Raw genomic sequence first — 21,705 nt, forward strand, 5'->3', positions numbered from 1 at the left:
TCACTCGCTTCGCATGTCATCCCTCGTAACTCGCATCGCTTTGCAACCCTACATTCGCAGTCTTACAGCACTTTAGGAAGGTTCAAGTCGCGAGAGAGGGTGGGAGAGAAGGGGAGAACAAAGCTAGTCGCTGTCGCTGTCGCTCTCCTGCTTGACAGGGTGGCCGCGGTAGTCGCGAGGCGGCTCGCCGCGGGGCGGGTCGGGTTGAGGAGGTTGTCCGAAGTTGACGGGCACATGAACAGGCGCGGGCTGTCGTCCACCGCGAATGTCCATCATCCTCACGCGCGGATCGACCAGCTGCATTCATTGACGCCCGCGAAGGGCGTCCAGGGCAGCGCGGCGGTCGACAACCTGCTGTCGGTTCATTGGCTGCTGACGGAGGTGGACGATGACCGGTTGGCCGTTCGCTTGACGTGCGACAGCGACGTGAGCGGGATGGCCGGGAGGAGCGCGCAGGGCTGCTTGAGGGTTCGGGCGAGGGGTGTGGACGGCCTGCGACGGAGGAGAAAGGGTCAGGTCGACGTCGAGCGAGCAGAAGGACTAGACGGACGAGAACGCGCTGCGAGCAGGACGTCGGATCAGCATACAGTCTTGCTGTTAAGAACCAGTACACGCACTCGGCAGACTTCGACAGCCCGAATGAGGTGCGTGCGGTAGAATTGCGGATCCTGCAAGTTCGGGTAGTGAACTTGTGCTGTCGTTCTGAGCGAGTTGCACCAGTTGATGTGGTCGCGGACCCAGGGCGTAGCAAAGGGCTCCGCTGGGTTCCACATCGGACAGTGCGCGACGGCGTGCTGCACGATCCGCCGCAAGGTCCCGAGAATTGTGCTGCGCGAGGCGGGCGTCTCGCCAAGCAGCGCGATGTGAAGCTTCGTCTCGATCGGCTCGTGGCTCGACAATTCTGCATCGTTCGCCTCCTGCTGCATGAGCATGGCGATCGAGAGGAGGACAAGGTGCTGGCTGTCCTGGAGACCCGCGTCCGATGGGGAGAGACCGCCCTCGTGGACCCACCTGTCTAGCAGGTCGTACAGCTGGACATGCGCCGCAGCGTACAAGAGCTTGACAGAGGTGCCGTCCGGGAATGAGGCGTTGCCGGTTGGGTAGTTGTGCGGGCCGCGGTTGTGGTTGAAGCCGGCGGCATCCCTGAATTTGACGGCGCTGGCGAAAGGCAGACCTCCTGGCTTCACAGTCTCCTGGGTGTAGAGCAGTTGCGCCTGTGAAGACGGTGGGTCAGTCCTGGCGGCGGCCTGTCTGCGAAGAAGGACAGGAGCACACGCCGCTTCTCGTCTCGATTGAATGCCACTGAGATCTGCCGGTGGCCGAAGAAGCGCCGTTGGGCACCGTCAAGTAGACCTGGTTGAGCGTCTCCTGCGAAATCCAAACCCGTCAATCGTACTCTACGACGAGGAGAGTTCGGCCGCGACGCACCAGGGTGTCGGCAGTCGAGCAAAGGGCGGAATAGAAGCTCAGCTGAGGACCAGCGCGTCCTCCTTGTGCCTGTCGCGCCGTGAACCAGAGCAGAAGCGCAGCCGGACCTGCTAGCCAAAGCATGAGTTTCGGCAGAGGATCTGTTTAGTCGACGCCCACTGACCGTGCACCACAAGAGGCTGTGGGATGTACATGTGAGGCTCCTGGCGTTGCAGTCCCAGACGAACCCGTTCAAGTTCCCCTACGACGGAGACCGAGTGGAGGATCGTGGGAAGGGCAGGTGGATGTGCCGGCGAAACACGTCCAGCAGCCTGAGCGAGGACGTGCAGTCGGTCGCGTTCGTCGGCCATCTCGTCAGCGTCAGCGACGAAGTCAGCAAGGGAGGGAAGGGAAGGAGGGAAAGCCCGAGTGCTGAGGAGGTTAAGCGAGATCCGGACAATCCGCGGGGCTCGATAGGAGCGCAAGACTGCGAGAACGTGGCGAGAAAAGCTGTATTCGACAACGACAGGAAGACGGCACTGAGGTGGGGTATTACGTGAGCGGGAAAGGGTAGTTGGAAGGGAGAGGCCGAACGAGGGTATGGATGGCAAGGCGGCAGTGCGACGTGTAAGGTGAATTTGCGAGTCGCGGCTGTGCAGAAGGGGGTCAGGGTCGGCGCTGAAAGGCGAAGGGGTATAATGGCGGCGAAGAGGCGGGGTCAAGCTGCCACCTTGGAGGAGGAAGTCGGCGAGGAAGGCGTGCCGGCCCAACGCTCCGCCTTCTCGAGCATCTTGCATGTAAGAACGAGCATCCCCCTCGTCTTCGTACCGAGCAGTCCCCTCCGCTCAAGCTGCCCACCGTCCGGCGCAGGACGCGAACTCCTCGAATCCCCGCGCTTGCGACTGGAGTCGGTTGCCGGAGAAGGCGGCGGCGCGGGAAGCTCTTCGCGCATCGCCTTGTCGAGGACCATCGGAATTTCGAGAGTGACGCGCGTGAGGGCAAGGGTGAGGCGGAGGCGGCCGTAGACGTCGAAGTAGGAGAGGGAACGGAGCGACGACTGGATCTCGTAGAGGCGGCAGAGCTCGAACTTGATGAGGCTGAGGTAGCGTGATCCCGCTGTGCGGAACATCAACGAGCGAGTACATCAGTGCTGATCAGGATCGACCTGGAATAGGAGGCGGAACGAACCCAGCAGGACTTCGCGTACACGCCTGAAAGCGCCCTCGACGCTGTCGACAGCCTCGTCGCCAATGTTGAGACCTGGATTGCTCTCGTTCATGGCGGCTGTAGGGATATCAGCCGAAGTGAGCACGTATTTCCTTCTCGGAAAAAGCGAAGAGCTGCCACGCACTGACGAAGACGCGAATCATCTCAAAGTCGCCATTGAGGAACTGCAATCATGCAAGGCTTCAGCAAGCTGGTCATCCGGAGCAACCCAGCCCCGCGAACATCGAAAGAGGTCGCGCACCTCGTTGATCACGTTGCGCAAGACGCTGTTCAGCGTCTCGTCGGCCATGTTGTCGGAAGGCGCAGGGGACTTGGCTGCGTCAACATGGCAGACCGTCAGCTGAGCCTGCAGCGGAGACGGATCGCTGGTTGCGAGTAGATGGGAGGTGAGCACGACGCACCTGGATCGTAGCCTCTTCCTCCTCCAAGATCGTACAAGCGACGAGAACTGGGCTTCGAGAGCGTCTCGTAGGCGTAAGAGAGGCGTTGGAAGGCCGTTGTAGCCGGCGGGTAAAGAGGAAGTTTGCTGCGAGCGAGAAAAGGGTGTCAGTGAATCCTGCTCGTGCCAGTAAGGCCATCAAGAACTCGGCTGTCGAACAATGAGGGGCCAGCGACGGAGACGCCGACTTACTCGGGATGGATGATCCTGCTCCTCGCCAAGAACGCCCGCCGAATCTCATCCGTCTTTGCCTTCCTCCCGACTCCCAGAATGGCGTACAAGTCCTCCTCCAGGTTGACCGTATCGACAAGATCTTCCCCTTCTCCTCGTTCTTCGATTGGTGGCTCAGCAGCAAGCGGACGAGCGGCGGAAGGAAGACGGTTACGAGATTGACCGCGGCGAACGGAGAGGCGGCGGTTCAGGGCTGGCGGAGACGTGCCCTTCTTCGATGCGCCGTTCTGGCGTGCGGCGTGTGCGGGTGTGGCGGGCATGAAGGAGCTCGCTTTTTTGGACGACTTGGAGGATGAAGCAGGTGAAGGAGCGGTCGACGTCGAGGCATCGCTGCGGAAGACATAGGACGAGGCTGCACGGTACAATACAGACTCTGTCAGGTCCCACAGCGCTCGACTAGCCTACCCGTTCGTGTCGACCCCTCCCGAAGAAGCGAGTGATTGAGACGCACCTGTCGAAACAGCGTACGAACCCGCCGAGCTGGCCGCCGCCGCCGCATATGATAGCAAAACCATTCCTGCTTTACTCCAACGCCCTCACCGTCAATCCCTTGGGCGTGAGAAGCGAGAACGAGGTCCTGGTTGAAAGAGGGGGTGGAAGCGGGGGCAGACGGCGACGCAGGCGGTGGGCGGCGCTTGGAGCAGTCGTGCGGTTCCAGGGACCTTTTCTGGCGCCTTGAGAGGCAGCCTGAGCGTGTCCGAGCGCGAAGGAAGCGAGCGGGAGGAGGTCGAGCTGTTTCACGGCGAAGGCCGTGAAGGTGAACGACTCTCTCGAAAGTTGCAAGGCGTGCACAGGCTGAGAGCGCGTGGCAATAGACAAGTAGTGAAGAGGAAGCCAACGCAAGTATAGAGGTATCGACAACTGGGTGAAATTCCGGGAAGGAGACGAGGCATGTACAGTTTGTGAAGGGCGAGAGCGACGCTTGCACGACGGTGTGAGGTGAAAACAGGCAAGCGTAGTCAATGCGCAGCCTCACTCGACGACGGGCGTCGTCTCGCGGTCCTTGTGCCGGCCGAACCTGCCGCTCGAGAAGCGCGATCTCGTCTTGCCGGCAGGCGAACCACCCGCAGTCGAGTCGGCGAGGGAGCGGACGTCAGCCTCGGAGGGCGCGCGCGAACCAGAGTTGAGGAAGGCGGGAACGGGGATCCACTGTGTGTGAAGAAAGGGTCAGCCCAAAGTCGGAGTAGACTGGAGCAGCGCACGCACCGAGAGGCTGACGACGAGCTCGCCGGGGTGCGAGCCGGAGAGCGGGAGAGTTACGGTGGTGGCGGGCGCGGTCGGCGAGATGTGCTGCCAGACGGGCAGCACGGCCGACGAGAAGACCTTGTCACCGCCGAACGTCTTCTTGTGCACGACCGCGAAGCCAAGCTCCGTCTCGCCGTCAGCAGGCGTCTTGACTGCCGCCGTCTCACCGTACGTGACCTTGCCGTCCGCCGACTTGTGCGAGTGCGTCTCGAGCACGGTCTTGCTGCCGAGCTTGACGATGACGGCCTTCTTCTCGCTCGCGTCGGCGCCGCCGCTCAAGTCGCCGACAGTGACAGTGAGCGTGCCGGCTGCGGCCACGACCGCTCCAGCAGCCGAGGTAGGGAAGGGCGCCGTGTCCGTTGCGAGGACCTCGACGCCGTCGGCCGCAGGGACAGAGTAGCCAGCCGCGGCCGCCGCGTCTGCATCAGCCAGTTCTGCCATAGAGGGCGAGGCAGCGACTCCCTCCTTCGTACCGCGCCGGCCGAGACCAAAGACGCCCTTGCCGACCGCGCCAACTCCCTTGCCGACCGCGCCGACGCCTTGCACTCCTACCTTGCCGACCGTCCCGACGCCGTGGATACCAGCCTTCCCGACAGTGCCAACGGCGCCGACGCCCGCCTTGCCAACTGCCCCTCCTGCACCCACGAGGCCTCCTCCGACAGCCATCGCACCGCCGCCGAGCGTCGTCCCGATCCGGCCAGCTGAGAACGTCGACGTCGCCTTGCGAGAGCGGTAGATGAAGCCGGGCTGGAATACCATGCGGATGCGGATCGTGCCGGCCGTCTGCGACGTATTCTTGAAGTCGTAGAGCTGGACGGTCCGCTCGGCAGGCTCGAACGGCTCAATGTCGCGGAGGTCAATCTGCGCACGGCCGAGCTTGTCGGATGCGCCGACGCGGTCCCAGTCGTGCACCTCGACGATGAACCTGGCCGCCTCGCGCGACGGGACCTGCATCTCGAACTTTTCGTTCCAAACGGGCGCGAGCGTCTTCTTGACAACCTCGGTCTTGTGCACGCGCTCGTCGTTGAGCTCTGTAGGCGGACGAGTGTCAGGCGTGGAAGCCGAGGAAGCGGAACTCAAGCAGACGCACCGAAGATGGCGTACGGGTCCGACTTGCCGTTCCTGTCGGCAGACGGCAAGCCCTTTGCATCGAGGACGTCGACGCGGATGACTCCCGAGTTGTTGACCGACTCGCGAGGCAGGATCTGCATGTCGACGGGAATGTACTTGGACATGATCGTGACGGTCGAGCGCGAACTGTGCCCTTCGGTCGGAAGGAGGGTGAACGTGTACGGCTTATCGAGCGTGTTCTCGAGGAAGTCGTTCATGTCGATTTGCACCTTGGCGAGGATGTCTTCGCGCGTGTCCTTCTCGGCGTCGTTGAGGGCGAGAGTAATGGTCGAGAAGTCGAGTTCGCGGATGAGGACCTCGCCAATCTCGTCCCACGTGTTGTGAGCAGAACGAGAGCGTTCCGTCGAGAAGCACGGCCAGTATCCGCCGTCCATCCTGACGAACGAAAAGGGTCAGTTCAAGCTCACTCGGGGACCAAGCACGGCGACGCACAAAACCTCGAGCCTTGCTCCCTTCCTCGACAGGTTCCCGCTGATGACCTGGAACGCAAGGACACCCGTCTGCGTCCTGAGGAGCTGCTCGCGCGGGACCGTGACACCTTCGTCCTCCTCCTTCGCACCGCCATTCGAGCCAGAAGCGTTTGGCTTCGACGGGCTCGTCGGCGGACTGACGAACGAGGCGGTAGTTGGCGTCGAAACGGCCGCCTTGCCGTCGCCTTCAGGCTCGATAGTCTCCTCGTTCGCACCGCTCTCGTCCTCGTCGACCTCGGTGATCTTGGCCTGCGACGACATCTCGTCCGGCGGGGTGAACGAGACGTTCTTGAGCGGCGTGCAGGGGAAGAACTCGGCTTCGAACTCGATGTTGCCCTTGACCGTGCGCTTGTTGTCCGATTTGAGCATCTCGGTCTTGCTGACCTTGCCAGTGCCGATCCACGGCCTGTTGCGCTTGTCGGGTCCCTCGGCGAGGATGCCCGAGACGGAGAACTCGGTCTGGCCGAGCGTGCGGTCCTTCGTGTTGTGGTTGTAGTCCATGACCTCGATGACGAACGAGTCGCGGGGCGAGTGAACCTGGACGTAGACGATCCTGCGAGTGAGAGTGTGTCAACCTGTGCCCGCATCAGCCTTGGACGGAGACGTCACGCACTCGTCGTACTCGGGGTCGAGGTTGTTGTCGTGGACCATCGTTCGCGCAACGACGAGACCCTTCGACAAGATGCGTGCGTATGGGTCGCTCTTTCCGCCGGTGAAGGCCTCGACGTTCTTGAGATCCCTCGAGCGCTTGAACCAGAACCTGACGACGCCGAGCGGGGCGGTGTACGCGCCCGCGCCGTTGATCGCGCCGGCCATGAGGACTGGCTTCCATTCGGCCGTGATGCGGACCTTTCCGCTGCGTGCGTTGCTGAGCGGGAACCAGTCGTTGCCCTTCGAGTTGGCCTCAAGGATGTCGACGAGGCGGACCTTGCAGAACCCGAGCTTGGTGTCTGACCGGATCGAGTTGTCGTCGACGACCTCGACACCGATGACGGCCGAGTCCTTGGCGGTGACGAGCAACTCGTGCGCTTTCTCCCAGACCGGGTTGGCGGTGCGTTTCAGCGTCTGCGAGCGGTGGACGCGCTGATTGTTGAGGCTGAGGACGTTGAACGGGTTGATCTGCTCGCCCTTCGGGTCGAGGTCTTTGGCCTGGTGGACAACGACGCGAGCAACACCGGCGGCTGAGCAAGCGGGACGCGTCAGTCGTTGCGAGCACGCGAATGAGGAGGTGCGCGACTCACTCGTCTCGGGGACAGGCTCAAGCGTTCCGTCCGCAAGCTTCGTCGGTTTGAGGACGGGGTAGTAGTTGAGGTCGTAGCGGACTTGGCCCCTCGGCTTACCATCGAGGATCACCTCGCCGATGAGATCAGGCTGCTCGCCGTCGTCCGCGAGCGACTTGAGGTCGAACGAGACGGTGCCGAGATCCGAGTCGGGCCGGTGGTCGTTGTAGTCGAAGACCTTCATCGTGAGCGCGTCATTGAGCGTGTTGAGCAGGACAAAGTGCGTCTCCTGCCAGTGCGGCGTCGAGCTGCGCGGTCGAGAAAGGGTCAGCTTGCGATTCGGAGCTGAGAGGAGACTGGACGCACGTGTTGCGCTTGATCTTGGTCTTTGCGAGCTCGGCACGATTGCTGATGCTGATCGAGACATAGGGATCCGGTGCGCCCGCTCCAATCTTCGTCCCCTTCAACCCCTTGCCCGAATGAATCGTGACCGCAAGAACGCCGACAGCCGTATCGATCGGTGCACCTGAGAGCATCTGTTCGAGGTCGAGGGTGAAGGTGTTCGGGTCGTAGAGCATCGGGCCGATAGACGAGTCGACGGTGCTCTTGATGAACGAGTACAGGCCAGGGAAGACCGAGTTCAAGTCGAAGCCGACGGGACGGAGAACGAAGTCGAAGTCGGGAGGGTGCATGAAGGAGAGGTCGACGGTCTTGACTGCGTACGAGCGAGGAAGCTTGTCAGGGCGATGCGAGGAAAGGGAGCCGCAAGCACACGCACCGTGCGGGTAGTTGTTCATGAGCTTGAGCTTGATCCTCATGACGCCCTTGAACGAGATGTCCTCGACTATGATATCCTTGCCGATACTAGCGATACCCTTTCCGATCCTGATTTCAAGGACGACCTTCGGGTTGACCTTCTTCGCTGCCGCAGCATGCGTCATGTCGGCAAGGTCGTTCGGCGTAAACGAGACGGCCCACTCCATCACGACAACGTCTTCGTCCGTGTCGGGGAAGGTGCGGACGTGGTCGATGTGAGGAGGTTTCGTGCCGAGCGTAAAGGTCGTGAGGCGGAGCTGCAGGCATCCCGTCGTCAGTCTTGATCGGTTCTTGCGGTGGCCTACGTCTTAGGAAAGCAGAAAAACGTACCGAGTCGAGGAAGGCGGGAGTCGAGACCGAGAGGACCTGGTCGACGGACGCGACCTGCGAGGCGAGACAGGTCAGTCGCCTGTGGCTACCGAGAGAGCGCTTGACTGACGATGGTCGCAGAGAGGATAGGCTCGTAGATGAGCCAGAAGCGCTGGACTGCGGAGGGCATGCGAAAGTCAGTTTGATCGAGGCAGAACGGGAGTGAAGCAAGACTGACGGAACGAGTTGATCCACGCCGCGCTCTCGACCTCCGTCTTCAAGCCCTTCTTGGCCACCTCGCGCGCCATGTCGTCCCTGACGTTGCGCCTGACGCGCTTGATCGAAGTCTCGTAGTAGGTTGCGCAGACGGCCAAGATGATGACCATCCAGCCCCAACCGCCGCCGAAGAGGGTGACAAAGTGCGTCGCGACGACGGCGAAGACGATGATGCCGGCGTTGTGGTACCTGCGGGCCAGAGGGATCAGATCAGCGAGGAGACAAGGAGAGGTGGGCAAGCAGGACTCGCCATTGACCGTAGTACGCGTCGGTGAAGAAGTCGCTCAGGATGGAGCGCTCGCGAGCGTCCTCGGGCGAGAGGAAGAAGGACTTGTCCTGTCCGTTCCAGCCGATTGCGAACCAGGAGGGAACTGCGGATCGAGGCAAGTCAGCACTGCCTCACTCGAACACCTCGCTCGCAGGTGCACGCACTCTCGCGAGGCTTGCCCTTCTCCGCCTCCTTGTTCGGCATCGCTCCGGGCGGACTCTTGACGCCATCTTCGTCGACCCGTCCCTCGTCCTGCGCAATCTTCTTGGCCCTCTCCGCATCGTTCAGCGGCTTCCCACTCTCCTTCTCCTTCGTCGACTCGAACTCTGCCGCCTTGGCGCCTGTAGTAACCTCGATCTTCTCGCCCTTCGTGCCCACATCGCTCGAGACAGAGCTTCCGCCGTCTTTCGTGAATTGTCCGAGTTCGCCTTTGCGAAGGGAGGGAGCGGCCGACATGTCGACTGGCGTGACTGCGGAGGCTGCTTTGCGAGCCTGTGCAGCCTTTTCGGCGGGAGATGCCGATGGGTCGAAGGAGTGGACATTGGCGCCCTGCGGAGAAGACAAGCATCAGGCCTCGGTGTCACCCAGCTGGCCCTCACTGTCACCCTCGCTTATTTCACGCCATCCAGACGCCCTCAGCTCGCTCCGCGCAATCCCTCGCCTATCTCGCACAGCCTCCCCACACCGACCTCAACGTTGATCCCTTCTTTGCGGCGAGTCGAGGCAGCAAAGACTCACAAGCGCCTCGTCCCTCGCCTCCTGCACGGCCTCGGTCATCTCAGAGACGGGCGGCTTGGTCTGAGGGGCGTCCATCCCGGTTGGCGCAGAGGGTGGGGCTGGAAAGAGCGATGAGGAGGTGAGTCAGTGAACACGGCGCTTCGGGGCGGACTGGCTTGCGCACTTGCTCAGTCGGTCGTACAGAGCAACGCAGCTGTTTTATCCAAGCCTCGAGCGGGTGTGAGCGGGTTGAGGGAGAGCGTGAAAGCGAGAGCAATTTGAAGTGACCCTTTCCGCAGACCACTCCCGTCGCTGCGACTCTGCGCGCTTATTGAGGCTGCAAGACTGCTCACAGCGCGCTAATCTCACATCCAGTCTTGCCCGTAGCCCGTCACCGTGCTGTACTCGCCGACTTCTCCCCTTCGTCGATTCTCATCTCTCTGAAGGCATAATACGGTGTCCAGGCAGCGAGGCAGCGTACGCAGCCAAGTGGATACGTATACAGGGCTCTTCATACTCTGCGCCTCTCGACTGGACCCCCCGTGCAGTGCTCGCTCCAAGTTCTCACCGTCACCGCGCACCCTCTCCTCGTCCCCGAGTTCCTCCCGCTCTCAAACTCGCTTGCTCCGGCCGAACCTCCTTCGGAGTCATTGCACGCTGGACTGTCACACCAGCGACCGGTTTACTGTCGCAAATCGCTTCCCACTCTGACAATGCCCGTCACCCGCACCTTCACCCTCGTCGCTTGCGACAGCGAGCGCTTCCAGATTGACCCAGCGCTACTCATCAAACACTCTTCCATCTTTGCCGACATGCTCTCGACCATCCACCAGATCTCGCCTGACACGAAGCAAGAATGCACGCTGACAGAAGACGCCGAAACCGTCGCTGCGTTTGTCGAGGCGCTGGCTGACAAGCGCGAGCCAGACACATCAGGCGCCTGGATTGGATTGTACGGCATGGTCGACAAGTACGATTGTCCCGAGCTGTTGCCGATGTTGCAGCTTGGCGGGTGGTGCGTCCAACTCTCGTTTCTTTACTTCGCGAAGGTGCTTACGCTTGTATTGCGTCCACAGGTGGTGCTGCCAAGCGGATCCGTACCTGGCATACTCCGCTGGGATCCTCATGGGCGACCAGCAACTCGCTTGGGCTGCAAGTCGATACTGCCGCAAGTACGGTCCTGGTTTCGGCGAGCCTATCAAGCCTGGTCCGGCTTTCGCGGCTCTTCCGGCTGTTGCTCAGGCACTTCTGGTGCGTTCCGCTCATATTTTGTGCCAGTTTCCCGAGCAGAAATTGACCTCTTGGACTCAACAGCTCGACCACCTTGAGGACAAGGCTGCGATCGTCTGCCACATCCTCTCCTGGCACAAGCTTGATCCAAGCCACCTCTACACATGCCACAAGCGCGGCTGCGGCGCCTCAAAGCTGTGCCAGTCGCTAACAAGCAAGATCCTCGCGCTCCAGCCGGACGATGTCGACCAGCTGCGAGTCTTTTTGGTCGAGACGGAAGCGCAGAAGCAGATGTGCAAGCACTGCTGGTATCATGTTGGGTTGACGGTGGATAAGGTTGAGGAGATATGGAAGAGGGTGCATGAGAAGCGTTGGCGGAGGTGAGTGCGGTTCGACTGGCTGCGCACGGAGGCTGACTCTCGTTCTCGGTCGTCGACGATCAGCTGGAAGGCAGCCTTGACACCTACTTCGCACGGGCCCTGAAGGGCCGTTGAGATTGAGCGAGGCGGAGGAGCGGAAGGAGAGGCCAGGGGGCAGCGTTCGCTCGCAAGGACTCATCGATGATCTGTAACCGCAGTAGTACAATGCACACAATTACTGCACGAGACACGAGGCGAGGGTATCTACCAGCGAGATAAAGGGGCGGAAAGGACGAAATCAAGCCTTCTTCTGCTGCATGCTCGACTCGTTCTCCTTGTACCACTGCGCAATACCGAGATGGTAAGCGAGACGCCGGCCAAATGTGGGAGAAATGAGACAAACCGCAACCGCCCGCTTGATGCCCTCTTGCACGCCAACGATGGGCTCGTACCCCAGAATCCGACGCGCCTGCGACCATGCAGTGTCAGCGGAACTCGAGCGGGATAGCATAGCGTCGCACGCACCTTCTCAATGTTGTAGTACCGGTTCACAGTCGAGTAGACGATCTTGCCCCTCGTCATATTCGGCGTCTTTCCCAGCCAGCCCATGACCGTCTCTGCGATTCCCGCGATTCCGAGCGCGATGGGCGCCGGCAGCGGCAGCGTCCAAGACGCGACATGTCCGTTGTACTCGGCCCACAACGCGCGCGGGAAGTCCCAGAACGGAACGGGCTCGCCGTTTGTGATGAAGTAGGCCTGGCCGGCGATTGGGATCTGCAACGAGCCGTCCGCAAGGGCCTTCTCGTCCGAGAAGTCGAGGTTGGGGAAAGCGTGCGCGATGAATTCGGGGAAGTAGGGGTCGAAGCGGTTGCGGGTCGCGCCGAGCGGTTCGTCGCCTTTCTCGTTGTTGACGAACGACGGGTCGAGCTCTTTCTCCTTCTCGAGCAGTGAGGGCGGTCGGTGATCGGATGTGGGGAGTTGGCGGCGCGGAACGGTGAGGTCGATGGGGACGAGACGGTCTTCGAGGACGGAGAGGGGGACGGATTGGCCGAGGCGCTGCGAGGCAATGAGGTGCGCGTGGACGACGTTGTCGACGTAGGTCCAGTCGAAAATGTTGTCGTTCTCGCCGACCTGGAACTTGGTCTTGCCCGTCTTGAGGACGTCCATCATCCCCGGAACGGCTTGTCGGTCACCGGGTCTGTCGTGTGAGAGGTCAGCTCCAGCTCACTAAGACCGCGAGTCTCTGACACTCACCCAAAGATGCCCGCTGGCCGCAGCGCCACCGTCAACAGCCCGTTTTTCCCGTTTGCCTCGAGGACGATCTGCTCCGCCTTGGCCTGCGGGACGAGGTGTCAGCGGTGAAGATGGGCAGGAAACGATTGCGACGCACCTTAGTCGCGTTGTAGGGGTCGATAGGCTTCTCAGGGAACGGCATCCGCTCGTCCACGTTGATCAGGTCGACGCCATCGTAGACCGTCCCGGCGGACGAGGTAAAGACGAGCTTCTTGACGCCCTCCTTGACACACGCATCGACGACCGTCTGCGTCCCCTGCACGTTGACCTTCTCGCACACGTCTGCGCCCGATCCCGTCCACGGCGACGCGGTGTGGAACACGCAAGTCGCGCCCGCCTGCCTGAACGCCGATGAGAGCGAGTCGAGCGAGGTGAGGTCCGCCGAGTAGAAGGACCACTTGCGCGAGGTTCCAGCGGCGAGCTTGTCGGGGAAATGGCGCTGCACGAGGTCGAGCGAGGACACTGTCGCGTCCGGAAATCGCTCGAGGAGCAGCTCGACCATGCGATGGCCCACGAAGCCCTCGCCTGCGGGTTGGACGAGCTTGTCAGTACTTTCGAGAGCTGTGCAATCTGCCTGACTCACCGCCAATGACCAAGTACGACTCTGGCATCGTTGCGGTCGTCGTTCGAGGCGAACCGCCGCTCTCGCTCCCCCACCTCACCTCGACATCGCTAGAACAGGCTGGACGATGCTTGCAGGACGGCTACAGACTCGCTCAGGACTGTGGACCGCCGCCCAGTTCGAACCGGTTGCGTAACGCTGAGCTGGGTACGCTCCCTCGCTCGCGCTCTTCATCGGACGTTTCGTGATCATCACGTGGACGAGGCGTTTGCGACGGCATATCGCGCACTGGGGTGTGCGATCAAAGCAGTCGAGCTGGCCTCGCCATCTCTCTCTCCTCTCCGCTCCTCCTTATCCATCCCTCTCCTCGCCTCGCACCTGCGCCCTACAACGCTTTGCCTCGAATACAGTGCTGCACCCTCTCCTTTGACAAGCTCATGGTCGGCAGCCTCTTTGAGGAGATAAGGGCCCGCGCTGTCGAGATTCGAGTGGCAGCGACAGGCGTCCGACGTGCAGGCAACCGCTTGACGGCGATCGACAAGCAGTTCATCCTGGTCTTCCAGACGGAGATGAAGCAGTTCACCGGCGAGTACGTCAAGAAGCTCAAGAAGCCGCAGAAGACCGCGATCGTTCAGGAGCTGGAGCAGGCGGAGAAAGAGGCTCGTCGTTTGAAAGCGAATGGCTATTCCGCTGAGCAGATCCTCGAGGACCTTCAGGTGCGTGTTGTCGTCACAGTGCGGCCCAACAGCAAGTCACTCCAGTCCTCGCAATCACAGCCAAAATACTCGGCAGAAGCTATCCGCCATCGCCTCGTACGCGCGGGACAGTCTGTTGGTCTTCCCTTGGCGCTGACGGGTTCTCACAAGCGCAGGAGTTGCCGCCCTTTGAACCTCAATCCGACGAACATCACCCTTCGGCACACGAGTCTTCAGGCGACGTGCGACTCTACGAGCGTACGGGACAGACGCCCGCTCCGACTGACCTCATTGACCCACACGACCTCTACACCGGCGGCGGAGTTCAGCACTCGCTCGCCAAGCAGCAGCGCGAGCGCAACGAGGTGCCGGGATACGGCGAGTCGTGGACGGCGAGGAAGGCGGCGATCTACGGGAGGTCACTCTAAAGCGCCGCCACCTTCAGCTGGACGTCGGCCGGCTTACGGCAGGCTCAAGGGTACGGCAGATACGGCGGAGGCACGGGTGGGTCTTGTAGACGGGCGCGGTTGTCAGCTAGAAACGAAGGCAGACCGCTTTCATTCTCCTCGCTTGAACCGTCCTCTGTCTCGCGCGGCCTTCTCGTGCCTCCCTTGCGGTGTCTGCGGCCTTCTGACTGTCAATGCGCCCGCAAATCGAGCTTTTCGAAGGAACGAGTGGCCTTTCCTCCGCGATGACTCTCCCTCCTCCTCTACATCTCGCTCACCTCGCTCGCTCGCCGTTCTGGTTCATCTCACTGCTCAATGGCTATCCAAGGCAAGCCCCGCCTACCCCAATGGCGCACGAAACACGGCTGACACGCTCGCCCGGACGCGACTCTCCTTTGCGAAACAAGCAGCCATCGACAAGTCTTCGGTGCACAGGCTGACGAGCGGGCAGGTTGTCATTGATCTGCAGTCTGCGGGTGCGTGATTTGTCCGTCCGCTAGCTCTTGCGAAGCCGGCGACAGCGCGCGAGGACTGATGGGGGCGGTGCTGACCTCTCTCGCCGACAGTCAAGGAGCTCGTGGAGAATGCGCTGGATGCTGGAGCGACCAAGATTGGTGCGTGGAAGCTGCTGTTGGTGCTGCCCCCGCGACGCGCTGACTCGTCGTGCAGAGGTCCGCTTCCGCGACTATGGTCTCGAGGCTTTCGAGGTGCTGGACAATGGCAAGGGCATCGTCAAGGACGACTGGCCTTCTATCGGTGCGTATGTATCCCCGCGCGGCCGCGAGCGGTGCGCTGACGGACTTCACGCACCCAGCGCTCAAGCACCATACATCGAAACTCGCCTCATTCGACGAGCTCGCCTCCGTCTCGACGCTCGGCTTCCGCGGCGAGGCGCTCTCTTCACTGTGCGGCGTCGCGACCCTCTCGATGATCACCTCGACTTCGTCCAAACCGCCCATCGGCACGTCTCTTACCTTCGCCCACTCAGGCGAGTGCGTCGTGGGCGGCAAGGTCGCCCGAGAGCGAGGCACCACGGTCAAGGTCGAGCGCTTGTTCGACACGCTTCCGGTCAGGCGGAAGGAGCTCGTCAAGAACGTCAAACGCGAGTTTGGTAAGGCCATCGAGCTGATCAACTCGTACGCCATCATCAACACCGGCGTGCGCTTCGACGTGCGCAATACCGCAAAAGGGTGAGCGGAACACGCTATATACCCCCTTCGATCAGCCTCTGATCGTGTTCTACACGCAGAAAGACGCAGACGCACCTCCAAACGCCTACGTCCTCGTCGATCCGCTCGAACTACGCGTCGATCTTCGCGGCGAAAGATCTTGCCTCTTTGATCGACTTTGACCTCACGCTCGAGGTGCCGACGGACAAGAGCATTCTGAAGCGGATTGAGGGGGCGATGGAGGCGTGCGTTCCCCCTTCGACGACCGAATCTTGCGGCACTGACCGTGCCGAGCGCGCAGCACGACATTGATCAAGGTCAAAGGCATGATCTCGAAGCCTGCGGCACCTCACGGTCGGACGACCAGCAACCGACAGTTCTTCTATGTCAACGGCCGGCCGTTCTCTCCCTCGAAGGTGGGTCTATCCCGGCTTTTTTATGCTGCGACGCCGCGCTTACACAGGACCGGCAGATCGCGAAAACGGTGAACGAGGTCTACAAGTCTTACAACTCGAACCAGTTTCCTATCGTCGTTGCCGACTTCCAGCTCGCTCCCGGTCAGTTCCGCTGCCACATTTCCACTTCGATGTGCCACTAGGCTGACGACTTGAGTGCAGACGCCTACGATGTCAACGTCTCGCCCGACAAGCGCACCATCTTCCTCCACTCCGAAACGAACCTCATTCGCGCCCTCAAAGAACAGCTCGCCAAGTTCTTTGAACCTCAGCACGGCACGTTTGCGATGCAAGCCATCGGACCTGCGAAGGGCAAGGAGAAGGTGCAGGAGCCCGAGGACGCTGGCGTAGTCGTCAAGGAGGAGGAGGACGACTTGGCGCTCAGTGAGGGTCGACCGCGGAAGAGGCGGAAAGACTCGCATGCGCCCTCAAGCGACCTGGACCCGCCGCCGCGCGTAGCAACGCCTGTCGAGCGAACCGCGCCGTCAACGTCCTCAGACAGTCGCCGCTCAATCTCGGTCACTCCCGTTGTCGACCCTTTCCCAACTCTTCCAGGCGAAGAAGTTATCTTGCCGACGCCTCCGCCCGACTTTGCTCACCCTCCTCCAACCTCAAGCGCCAACGACGCTGGCGCCGACTCCAATCTGCCGGCAACGCCTGAGCGACAGTCGCCGCCTCTGGCAGATCCACCACCTGAGTCCTCGACTGCAGCCCTCTTCCTCCCGCCGTCTCCTACTCCTCATCCGCCCTCCCCATCGCCAAATTCGTCGCGCCGTCGAGCCTCACCGTCACCTGCCCCGAGACCGTCTCCCGCTCCTTCCCGCAACCTGAAGCAGCCGACCCTTCCGTTCGCACCCGCTCGGGCTGCGGCTGGTGGCTCGCGAGGGTCGCGAGGGACGCGAAGTACGGGCGTGGGCAAGGTGGAACCGGGTGCGCGGATGAAGGGGATGTTGCAGAAGTTCTTGCGAGGCTCGCAGGCACAAGCGCAGGGTGAAGCGAATGTAGACGCCGACAGCGCTGATGGTCAGGAGAACGACGAAAGAGAGGAGAAGGATGAGATTGAAGACGATGAGGCGGACGCTGAGATGGCAGAAGGAGAGGAAGACGGGCAAGACGAGGCACAAATCGAACGGGACGAGCTCGCAGCCGACGTCCACGAACCGGCGCAATCATGCCGCCACGAGGCCGAGCGAAAGGACGATTCGGGCAAAGTAGACGATTCGGGCGCAGCGGACGAGGCTGCAGAGGAGCACATCGAGGACGTCGTCCTCGTCGTCGAGGACAGCTTCAATGCGGCGTCTCCGCCAGCGACCGCCGTCGACGACGACGACTTTGAGATTGTTTCGGCATCGTGTATCTGCGTGCACGGATCGCAGGACAGCGACATCGAGATTCAGGAGGACACGTCTACTTCAGCTCGACCTCCCAGCGCCGCTGCAGCACAAGTCGCCTTGCACGACATCCCTTTGCCTTTCGGTGCTGCCCCAGCCGAGGTCGCCGGCACCGTCATCGCTGCCGATGCAGACCTCGACGTCGACTTTGACGCACTCGAGGCGCGCTGGACCGCGAGCGAGCCGTTGCGACAAGGGTCTCCTGCCCGCGCCTCGGCTGACGGCGAAAGGGACGACGGCGCTCTCGCTGGCGCAGGCGTCGACGAGCAGGAAGACGTGGCCGAAGCGACCCTCTCTCGCGTGGTCAGCAAGCAGGACTTTGAGGCGATGGAGGTCGTCGGCCAGTTCAATCTCGGGTTCATCATCGCTCGACGCAAGGTTGTCGCCGATGCAGTCGACGGGGACGGCGAGCCAGACGTCCACGACGACTTGTTCATTATCGACCAGCACGCCTCGGACGAGAAGTACAATTTCGAGCGACTGCAAGCTGAGACGGTCATCCAGTCACAACGGCTTCTCGCGTGCGTCCTTTCTCTGGTCTTACTCTGCCAATCGAGCTGACGCTCTTCCTGCAGACCCCGCTCACTCGGCCTGCCCTCTGCCGACGAGATCACCGCCATGGAACACCTCGACCTTCTGCGACTGAACGGCTACGATGTCGCCATCGACGAGGATGCGCAGATTGGCGAGCGCGTCAAGCTCGTCGCGCAGCCCGTCAGCAAAGAAACGGTCTTTGACGTCGGAGGTGAGGCTTGGTTTCGCTTCCATCCTCGCATCTGCTGACGCTCGGTCGCGCGTTCTCTCGAACAGACTTCGAGGAGCTCATTCACCTGATCGAGTCGCGAGGCGGCGGCGAGGTCGTTCGGCCGTCAAAGGCTCGACGCATGTTTGCCAGTCGGGCGTGTCGGAAGAGCGTGATGATCGGCAAGGCGCTCAGTGCGAGCCAGATGACCTCGGTGCGTTCGTGCGATGCCTCGCGAGTCTCGCATCGGCTCAGCCGTTGTCCCGTCTCCAGATCATCCGGCATATGGGCGGGATGGATCAGCCTTGGGTGAGCACGCCTTTCTGTAAGGCCTGTTGGTTTATCGCGTGACTCATTGCCCCGTTCTTTGCGCAGGCTTGTCCTCACGGTCGGCCGACAATGCGCTGGGTCTGTCGCAGTGCTCATCTGTCTGCAAAGCTCGACTGACGCTTTCCGTATCGCGCAGCTCGCAAGTCTGAACGCCGCAGCATCACCTCGCGATCCTCGCAGCGACCTCGCCCAGCTTGTCGCTGCGTATGAATAGCGGCTTGTCGCTTTCGAAGGGTCTGGCGGCCTTCCTTTTCTTGCTTCCAGCGGTCGCACCACGCTCGTGAGCTCCACGACCTCAAGAAATCCCTCCGAGATGCATGTAATCCTTACAGATGAAATCAACGCATGGACGACCGAGACGAAAACTGAGAACAGACGAGAAGTTACGAAGGAGAAGAGCGGGCGGAAGGAGCCGGCGTGCGCGCCGTCTAGTACGTGAACGAGCCGGCTGACCCGCAGTCGACGATGACCGGCTGGTTGCCAGAGAGTAGTTTTGTTGACCTGCGGAAAGGGAACTGGTTAGAAAGCCGAGGAAGGCGGAGAGGCGGGAAGTGCTCGCCTTGATGAGCGCCGTCTGCGCAAACTGGTCGAGACTCTGCAGGAAGGGCACAGGGCAGCTGGCAGCCTACCGACGATGAGGATGGTGAGCGGCAAGTGGCGCAACCTCGAGAACTTTGAGGACGCACCCAGACGGTGTTGACGGCGCACGAGGACGGCTTGGCATACGTCGTTGTAGTTGCCGTCGCAGCGGGGATTGTCTGTTGAACGTGCATGGTCGAAGTCGAGGTGTAGAGCGGCGTTGGCGCAGTTTCTTCAATAACCGAAGTTGGCGTGTCGAGCGTGAGGTACTGTACCGAAGTCGCGACCGTGCTGGTCGCTGCGAGAAGCGTGAGGGTGGACTTGTCAAAGAAGGCGGTCGAGGTCTCGGTCGTTGAAGGCGCATCTGCGGTCGAGACGAGGGTTGTCGTGGAAGCGTTTCCTTGCAAAATTGTCGTCGCCGAGAACGTCAAGGTGTCTGCTGCCTCGGTCTCGGTAGAAGTAGCCGTCGCGTTCGCTCCTGCCGTCGTCACAGTGACCTGGAGGTCGGGGCAAAGGGTGCAATCAGCCTGAGAAGGTTGAGGGCGCGGAGGAACAACAAGCGTACAGTCGCAATAGTCTGAGGCGCTGGAGTAACTGTTGACAGATAGCTAGTGCTCGTGACGCTGTTTGTCACAGTGGTGGTGCCACTCCTGACCGTGATCGTATCGCGCTTCTGCAAGCCGATGCTTCGGCGGTTGCGACGGCGAAGGCGAGCAGCGCTCGCAGGCGTAGGCGGAGCTGTCGAGACCGACTTAAGTCCGGACATATAGCGTGTCGGGCAGCAGGCGGAAGGGTACGTCTGCGTTCCGACAGGTCAGCGCCGTCCCCAAGCGAGTGAGCACCTTAACGTACCATGCGGAGCTGAGTGCAGCTTGCGCGACCCCTCGTGCTCGTCACGACGGCAGTAAAGGTTCCGCTTGAGACTGTGTCGGTCGCGGTCTCGGTCTGCAGGATGGTGCGGGTTGGCGGGGTGGAAGTCGAGGTGGAGTAGGCGAGGGCGGGGGTCACGGTAGAAGTGTCCGTCTCGGTCACAGAGCTGACGGGCGGCGTATACGTGTCGACGAGCGTCGTAGAGGCGCCCTCGCTGAAGACGGATGCAGTCTCCGTGAAGGTCGAAGTTGGGGGAGTGACCCACGAGACGTCGGTGCTTTGTGGCGGATAGGTGTAGTCGGTTTCTGTGGAGGTGACCGAGGATGCGGGAGGCTTAGACGTCGCAGTGATAGTGTCGGTACCAGCGGGAGTCTCGGCGTAGTCGGTCTCCGTCACCTGCGCAGGAGCGAGGATGGTGGCGGACTGCGTGACGACCAACGTCTGCTGCACGGTCTGCGTGACAGCGGGTATTGTCACGTAGTACGTGGGTGCAACCTGACAAGGCGAAAGGTCAGGCGGGAGAAGACCTCGAACAGAAGAGATCCAGAACGCACGCATGTGAAACTAATCACGACTGGAGCAAACTGGTAGTTTGTTTTCGAGGTGACCGCGTTCAAGTTCAGGTTTGAGGAAGGTCCAAGGAAGCTTTGTCCGCCCGTTCCGCCTGACATCGAGCTGGAGATAGCTTTGAGTTAGTCGAGCGGTCCTGAGTTCGTAACGGGAGAACTCACGCTGTATCACCGGCGACTCCGCCTAGATAGCCTGCTCCTCCGCCGCCAGCAACAGGCGGAGTCGTCGCGTCCGAGGTAGGCGCCTGACCAGCCTGGTCGGCGTAGTACGGTCCGGTCGTGTCGCCGACGACGTGAGCGTTGCCGCCAGGTCCGGCAGATCCTCCGCCGCCGCCGCCCGCCGCCCAGATCTGCTGGTTGCCGATCATGACGACGCTAGCTGCGCCGCCACGACCCCATGTCGCTTGTTCGCCCGAGGGGTTCGTCGGAAGCGCTGCCGCAAACGAAGCCGGGTAGATCTTCCACGTCTCGCCGCCGTTGACGGTCAGGATGCGCAGACGGTCAGGGAGTCACAGAAGGAACAACCAGAGAGAACGGCGCACCCCAGGTACCCCCAAGCCTGACTTGTGCACCCAGTCCGCCCGCGGTCGACGAGTTCTTGACATTCCCCGCCTCACCGGGCACTCCGAAGAGCTCGATAGCCGGGACGTACGACATGAAGGAAGGCGCAGAGAACTGGATGTACGTGCCGGCAGCAAGCGGCTTGTACGTGCACACCTTCTGAGCGTCAAGGTACGAGCCCGATTGCGTGAACTGCAAGACGGTCGAGCTGCACTGGAGCAGTGTCTGTGGTAGACAGCATGCCGAGACGCCATACGATGTCTCGAGTACTAGGCTGTGTCAAGCAGCGAAAGGGTGAGCGGCTGGTTCAGAGAAAGAGGATCGCGACCGACGCACCCGGAACCGCACGTCTGCGCGTTGACCTGCGCGGCCAACAGTGCGAGAGTCCCGAGCAGCGAGCGAAGCATGGCCGTCAAGAGCAAGCGTGAGGAGAGCGCCAAGAGCGGAAGCAAGGGAAGGACGAACTGGAGCCGACGGGGTGGGCGGAAGTCCGGCAGGAGGGTATTGAGACACGGCGTGCGGGCAAACAAGCAATCGCTCCCGGGAATTGCGATCGTAGAGAGGTGAGCGAGCGGCCAAGGTGACAGATTCCTCCATCGCGCTGCCTGGCGTTCAACAAGTGGGACCGAGGACCCGGTCGCGTCGAGGAACAGCCAGCTCGACAGCCGGAGGTTCTGCGCGGAGCGAGCTGGGCATGT

General features: G+C 61.5%; 8 protein-coding genes across 8 annotated transcripts; 3 read left to right on the forward strand and 5 right to left on the reverse strand.

Moving 5' to 3' along the window:
- Positions 1-123: 123 nt before the first annotated feature.
- RHTO_05172 (uncharacterized protein) lies at positions 124-1,778 on the reverse strand (the record flags this gene model as incomplete). The annotated part of the gene is made up of 7 exons (XM_016418834.1): positions 124-297; positions 352-492; positions 551-559; positions 618-1,214; positions 1,276-1,368; positions 1,429-1,535; positions 1,592-1,778. The coding sequence occupies 7 exons, from the start codon at positions 1,776-1,778 to the stop codon at positions 124-126; spliced, it is 1,308 nt and encodes a 435-aa protein (XP_016270344.1).
- A 347-nt stretch (positions 1,779-2,125) lies between these two features.
- RHTO_05173 (chaperone protein) lies at positions 2,126-3,819 on the reverse strand (the record flags this gene model as incomplete). The annotated part of the gene is made up of 7 exons (XM_016418835.1): positions 2,126-2,523; positions 2,596-2,691; positions 2,759-2,798; positions 2,876-2,949; positions 3,036-3,160; positions 3,266-3,656; positions 3,756-3,819. 7 exons carry the CDS (start codon positions 3,817-3,819, stop codon positions 2,126-2,128), a joined length of 1,188 nt encoding a protein of 395 aa, XP_016270345.1.
- Positions 3,820-4,276: 457 nt separating this feature from the next.
- Positions 4,277-9,852, reverse strand: RHTO_05174 (Tricalbin; the record flags this gene model as incomplete). The annotated part of the gene is made up of 14 exons (XM_016418836.1): positions 4,277-4,453; positions 4,511-5,580; positions 5,640-6,055; positions 6,113-6,703; positions 6,764-7,331; positions 7,392-7,678; positions 7,737-8,085; positions 8,149-8,443; positions 8,517-8,570; positions 8,626-8,672; positions 8,734-8,960; positions 9,037-9,142; positions 9,204-9,588; positions 9,778-9,852. 14 exons carry the CDS (start codon positions 9,850-9,852, stop codon positions 4,277-4,279), a joined length of 4,647 nt encoding a protein of 1,548 aa, XP_016270346.1.
- A 617-nt stretch (positions 9,853-10,469) lies between these two features.
- RHTO_05175 (uncharacterized protein) lies at positions 10,470-11,370 on the forward strand (the record flags this gene model as incomplete). The annotated part of the gene is made up of 3 exons (XM_016418837.1): positions 10,470-10,771; positions 10,833-11,007; positions 11,071-11,370. 3 exons carry the CDS (start codon positions 10,470-10,472, stop codon positions 11,368-11,370), a joined length of 777 nt encoding a protein of 258 aa, XP_016270347.1.
- Positions 11,371-11,643: 273 nt separating this feature from the next.
- Positions 11,644-13,249, reverse strand: RHTO_05176 (C-3 sterol dehydrogenase; the record flags this gene model as incomplete). The annotated part of the gene is made up of 6 exons (XM_016418838.1): positions 11,644-11,688; positions 11,749-11,814; positions 11,871-12,543; positions 12,600-12,682; positions 12,736-13,163; positions 13,222-13,249. The coding sequence occupies 6 exons, from the start codon at positions 13,247-13,249 to the stop codon at positions 11,644-11,646; spliced, it is 1,323 nt and encodes a 440-aa protein (XP_016270348.1).
- Positions 13,250-13,637: 388 nt separating this feature from the next.
- Positions 13,638-14,323, forward strand: RHTO_05177 (uncharacterized protein; the record flags this gene model as incomplete). Its single annotated transcript, XM_016418839.1, has 2 exons — positions 13,638-13,916; positions 14,072-14,323. The coding sequence occupies 2 exons, from the start codon at positions 13,638-13,640 to the stop codon at positions 14,321-14,323; spliced, it is 531 nt and encodes a 176-aa protein (XP_016270349.1).
- A 333-nt stretch (positions 14,324-14,656) lies between these two features.
- Positions 14,657-18,642, forward strand: RHTO_05178 (DNA mismatch repair protein PMS2; the record flags this gene model as incomplete). Its single annotated transcript, XM_016418840.1, has 14 exons — positions 14,657-14,669; positions 14,752-14,817; positions 14,908-14,955; positions 15,011-15,097; positions 15,156-15,531; positions 15,591-15,755; positions 15,812-15,926; positions 15,983-16,067; positions 16,128-17,877; positions 17,932-18,101; positions 18,167-18,312; positions 18,372-18,407; positions 18,474-18,506; positions 18,565-18,642. 14 exons carry the CDS (start codon positions 14,657-14,659, stop codon positions 18,640-18,642), a joined length of 3,168 nt encoding a protein of 1,055 aa, XP_016270350.1.
- Positions 18,643-18,856: 214 nt separating this feature from the next.
- RHTO_05179 (uncharacterized protein) lies at positions 18,857-21,414 on the reverse strand (the record flags this gene model as incomplete). The annotated part of the gene is made up of 9 exons (XM_016418841.1): positions 18,857-18,929; positions 19,013-19,053; positions 19,115-19,504; positions 19,573-19,806; positions 19,860-20,372; positions 20,432-20,552; positions 20,609-20,879; positions 20,989-21,281; positions 21,344-21,414. The coding sequence occupies 9 exons, from the start codon at positions 21,412-21,414 to the stop codon at positions 18,857-18,859; spliced, it is 2,007 nt and encodes a 668-aa protein (XP_016270351.1).
- Between the last annotated feature and the right edge of the window lie 291 nt (positions 21,415-21,705).

The sequence above is a fragment of the Rhodotorula toruloides genome (assembly GCF_000320785.1).
Source record: "Rhodotorula toruloides NP11 unplaced genomic scaffold Scaffold30, whole genome shotgun sequence".
Taxonomy (NCBI): Eukaryota; Fungi; Basidiomycota; class Microbotryomycetes; order Sporidiobolales; family Sporidiobolaceae; genus Rhodotorula; species Rhodotorula toruloides.